The sequence below is a fragment of the Triticum dicoccoides genome, chromosome 2B, assembly GCF_002162155.2.
Source record: "Triticum dicoccoides isolate Atlit2015 ecotype Zavitan chromosome 2B, WEW_v2.0, whole genome shotgun sequence".
Lineage (NCBI taxonomy): Eukaryota > Viridiplantae > Streptophyta > Magnoliopsida > Poales > Poaceae > Triticum > Triticum dicoccoides.
In genome coordinates this window covers 120,134,008-120,138,990 of record NC_041383.1, presented here as the reverse complement: position 1 = coordinate 120,138,990, position 4,983 = coordinate 120,134,008, and the positions used below count along the sequence as shown (strand labels likewise).

The 4,983-nt window shown below is 45.6% G+C and overlaps 1 protein-coding gene across 2 annotated transcripts; it reads left to right on the top strand.

Annotated features, from left to right (window-relative positions):
• Positions 1–1,892: 1,892 nt before the first annotated feature.
• LOC119362511 (cation/calcium exchanger 1-like) lies at positions 1,893–4,206 on the top strand. Of its 2 annotated transcripts, none has more exons than XM_037627746.1 (3): positions 1,893–2,027; positions 2,105–2,202; positions 2,287–4,206. In XM_037627746.1, the coding sequence occupies exons 2-3, from the start codon at positions 2,160–2,162 to the stop codon at positions 4,092–4,094; spliced, it is 1,851 nt and encodes a 616-aa protein (XP_037483643.1). In that variant the 5' UTR covers positions 1,893–2,027; positions 2,105–2,159; the 3' UTR covers positions 4,095–4,206. The 2 variants fall into 2 exon arrangements, with proteins under 2 accessions (XP_037483643.1, XP_037483642.1); XM_037627745.1 differs by having other exon boundaries at positions 2,281–4,206.
• Positions 4,207–4,983: the final 777 nt, after the last annotated feature.

Genomic DNA, 4,983 nt, shown 5'->3' with positions numbered 1-4,983 from the left:
TGCCAACCTAATAACCAAAATACAAAAAATGAATAGTCGCCTGAAATTCTAATACTTGTGGTGGAGTCACCTAAAAGATTAAATGAACAAAAATGAAAATAAATAAAAACAACAGAAATGAAATTTCCCATGTAAGAATGAATTAGTTATATTGATATTCCCCTTTAATAAAAATGAACAAATTTGAAACAAATATTGACAAATTTTGCACATAGTTTAAACAAAAATTAAAAATTTGTAATATGTAAGAATAAGTATATGCTAGCGGAATTTCCGCAAAAAGATGTTTCCTAAGAATTGTTGAATTAGTGGCACTAATATTAGTCTTTAAGGAAAAATGAAGTCAGAATTAGAACATAAGTTACATACAAAATGTGCTTTTTTATATATGCAACAATAAACATATAATAGTGGAATTCCAGGAAAAATGTTTCCTAAGAAGGAACAAATTATTGGTTTTTGGTATTTCCCTTAAAAAGAAAGTAAATTAAAAACTAACAAAGTTTTATGAAGAATACTGAATTAGTGGAATTGGTATTACCCTTACGAAGAAAGAAAATAAGAAATGATTTTTTTGCATAGAATTTACACATAAATTGCACTTTCACATAATATGCAAGAATAAGCAGATAATAGTGGAATTTAGAAAAATAAACTGAGAAGGAATTAATTCAGTGGCATTTATATTACCCTTTAAGAAGATTGAAAAATAAAATAATGAAGTGTCCATGGAAAAAATAAAATAGTGATATTGTTATTATCCTTCGAGAAGAAAGAAAATGAAACAAAATAAAGACGAAATTTGCACATAATTTACACATAAATTGCCTTTTTTTAATTTGTAAGAATAAGCATATAATAGTGGAATTTTAAAAAATGAAGTTTCCTAAACATGAATGAACGTGGAATTGATATTACCCATAAAGAAGAAAGAAAAATGAAACAAAAACAAAAATTAAAACAAAGCTAATGAAGTTTTATAAGGAAGAATGAATTAGTGACATCGGTATTACCCTTTAAAAAGAAAAAAGAAAAATAAATTTACAGAAAATAACAAAATTGCACATAAGTTACGCTTTTTATAATATGCAAGAATAGTATATTTTTGGAAAAAGGAAGTTTTTATAAAAAGGAATGGATTAGTGGCATTAGTATCACCTTAAAGAAGAAGAAAAATGAAATAGAAACTAAAACATAACCAAAATAAGAAATTTTTCTAATGTGAATGAATTATTTGTGTTCATATTACCCATTAGGAAGAAAGAAAACAAAAAAACTTTTAAACAACTTACAACTTTGCACTTTTTTAATATGTAAGAAATAAACATATAATAGTATGATTTTCACACTCTAATATAATGTACACACATGTTATATATCACTTGCATGTACACATTTTACACTCACCCAACATCACAAAAATACCCATGAAAAACGACTAAGAAAAAGAAAAAGGTAAAGCTAAAAAAGCATAAAACATAAGAACAAGATGAAACATCGTCGGCCTATAAACAATCAACAGAAGGAAACACGAGTGCGCTTCAGCCCAGTAAGGAATCTACTGACCCAAACCAGTGGCCAGTCGAAACTTTTGGCCCCAAACATGACAGCAGACACAACAGAAAGAAAAAAGAGCATGGATCTTCAAGCAGAAATTCAGTGCCTCAAAAATACTAACCCAATTTTATTTTTCAGGCGAATTACACATAGCTAAATTGAAAGAAAGAACATCTCACTGCGCCAGATCTGGAAATTAAAACATGTCACTGCTCGCAACTACCCGCTGGTCCCTGACGTGCTCTAATGCCTCCACGCTCATTATTGTTTTTTGTCGCGAGGGCAATGAATCGGTGGAGGTTGCTGCCTGCCATCAAGATGGGGCGTGCGTCGACCTCACTCAGCTACACTTGGAACAATGGATGCAAGTCCAACTTGCGGCCAGGAAGCGCCGAGCCAGGAGAGGATAACACCACACCCTGCGATTGACCGTCCTTAATTTGGTTCTTCTTCGATCAACCAACCAACACGTATGCTCTTTCACGTTGCATTCTTCATGTCGCCACGCAATCTCTCTAATTACATGGCTTGGCTGCTTCTTAATTAGGCTGGGTGAAGCTTTTCCCTAATCTCGCAAGAAACTTTTGGCTTTGTTCTTTCTCATGAGATGGCCTGCAAACCAGACTGCTCTAAACACCTTTTGTGGTTAGTTCAGTATACTTTACGATGTTTTGGCAGGAGTAATGTTTGTGTGTGTTTAATCACATGTCAAGTGATGTCCAGCTTCAGATTCTTGCGCCCCCAGATACAAGCCAAACAGAACGGGCCTCCACAGGCCTCGTGCACAAAGCTCGATCATGGCCACAGCGGCGGCGAGGTTAATCATCGCCTGCCTCAACGTCGCCTTCTTGCTCCTGGCCGCCTTCTTCTGCGTCTCGCGCCCCGCCGTGCCGCGGGATTCGGCGGCGTCCATGAACGGCTGGAGCGTCCTCCTCCTCGATCGCGAGGGGCGCGGCGATGGCGGCGGCTGCGACGGTGCTCGCCGGCGGCTGGAGGCTGACAAGGACGGGTGCGGGTACGACGCCGCTACATCGTTAGTTGCCGGCCGGTGCTACCCGCGGGGACGGGGCTACGTCGATTACCTGTACCTGTTCTACTGCGTCTGTGGCGACGAGCACCGGGCCCTTGGGTACGCCGCGATGGCCGCGTGGCTCGCCGTGCTCTTCTACGTCCTGGGCGACACCGCGGCGGTCTACTTCTGCTCCAGCCTCGAGGGCCTCTCGCGGCTGCTCCGCCTGTCCCCGGCGGTGGCCGGCGTGACGCTCCTGTCGCTGGGCAACGGCGCGCCGGACGCGCTCTCCACCGTCGCCTCCTTCGCGTCAGGGGGCAGCGGGAAGGGGGCGAGCACCGCCGTGGGGCTCAACGGCTTGCTCGGCGGCGCGCTGTTCGTGTCCTCCGCCGTGCTCGGCGTCATCTGCCTCCGCATCGGCGGCCGTGGCGTCGCCATCGACAGAGGCAGCTTCTTCCGGGACGCGTGCTTCCTCCTCGTCGCCCTCGCCGCCGTGGCCGTTGTCCTCGCCGCGGGCGAGGTCAACATATGGGGCGCCCTCGCCTTCACCTCCCTCTACCTCGTATACGTCCTCGTCGTCGTCTTTATCCACGGCAGATCGCGCGACGGAGAGGCAGAGGCGGCGTGGGTCGACAACACCCCCGCCTCGTCGGAGCTCTGCAACGTCGTGGAGACGGATTTTTACCCGGACCAAGAGCCGCTGCTCCCCGAAACGGCACCCCTCCTGCAGTACTACACCGGCGATGGCGACGGCGACAAAACGAAGAAGAAAAGGACCGTGTTCTGGTCGGTGGTGCGCGTGCTGGAGCTACCTCTGTACCTCCCGCGGCGGCTGACCATACCGGACGCGAGCGAGGAGCGCTGGAGCAAGCCGGCCGCGGTCGCCGCGGCGACCCTTTCCCCTGTCTTCCTCTCTTGCCTCTGGAGCCACGCCACCGGGAGCCCGCTTCTCGTCGTCTTCCTCGGCAGCATCGCCGGCTTATCCCTGGGCCTCCTCGCCTTCCTCAGCACGGACGCTGATGCACCGCCGACGAAATTTCTCTCGGCCTGGCTCGCCGGTGGGTTCGTCATGAGCGTGGCGTGGGAGTACGTCATCGCGAACGAGCTCCTCTCCCTTCTCGTGTCCGCCGGCCTGGTGCTGGGCGTGGATCCGGCGACGCTGGGGATGACGGTTCTGGCATGGGGCAACTCGCTGGGCGACCTCATCGCGAACGTGGCCGTGGCCGTGGCGGGGCGCCGCGGTGGAGCTCAGGTGGCCGTAGCTGGTTGCTACGGCGGGCCGGTCTTCAACGTCCTCGTGGGGCTGGGCCTGTCTCTGTTGCTGTCTTGCTGGGTCGGGTACCCGAAGCCCGTAACGATACCCTGGGAGCCCAGGCTTTATCAGACGCTAGGCTGGGTAGCGGCTGGGCTTTTGTGGGCCTTCGTCATGCTCCCAAGAAGGGGCATGAAGGTGGATAGGACGCTGGGCTTTGGGCTCCTGGCCATATACTTGTGTTTCTTGTGTACTACTCCCTCCGTTTTTGCTTAATTTAAAGGGTCCAACTCAAAAAAAAAATAGTATGAGTGGTAGAACAAATTTTGTACATTACAAAACTGTCCAATTAGCATGTCTTTTTTTCTCAAAAAAAGTGTATTTGTCAGTGCTTTATTCTGCATTAACTGCAGTGAATGCATGTGTGCCACTAAATGAGCGGGAACAACCACATGCAGTGGTTAATTTTATTGTAACGCGTCTTAGAATCTAAAAGGGTGATGAAAAGGAATGAAAATGGACTAGGGACATTATTTGGTTTCATCAAATTTGCCAACTCAAGCACTACAATGACCAAATGATTTCAGTCAAAGAAAAAAATACAATGACCAAATGATGACATGACTCGCCGTATATCGTTACTTCACGCAATAATAGATCCATATAGAGAAGCGAGAATATTCAGGATTACAACTCATGCGAAGGCCATGATGACATACGCACAATCAGAGCAACAAAACCATTTAGCAGTAGAAATAGTGGTCTACTTTATTGAGGACGTAACTAAATAACAAGCAAGAAGAATGGGAAATGTTGTTAACATCATATCAAACGACCGCACTAAAATGATTAACATACAAAGAAAATGAAGTTGTCTCTGGTGGCTAACTGAGCTGAATTTACCAAAGCAAAATGATGCACAATTAAAGAATTGATGCCTAAAATAGTTGCCTTGGACCATCTTAGGGAATGTTCCAACAAAGAAGACATTGACTTTTCCTTCTCACCAATAGTATTAATCCCTTTGACTTCAAACTGTCTGATATCATGGACTCTACATATATGGATAGAATTTACTAATTAGTCGCAGAAAGCATGCACTACTAGGGAAATGCCTATACACATGAGCTTAGTAGTAGCGCTGGTTATGGGTCTAGTGCTACTG

What these genes read in the sequence shown, in the direction of transcription:
- LOC119362511 (XM_037627745.1), top strand. Translation starts at nt 2,160, where the DNA reads ATGAGATGGCCTGCAAACCAGACTGCTCTAAACACCTTTTGTG. An exon ending in TGCTCTAAACACCTTTTGTG is followed by an intron (nt 2,203 to 2,280) that starts GTTAGTTCAGTA and finishes AGTGATGTCCAG; the next exon opens with CTTCAGATTCTTGCGCCCCC.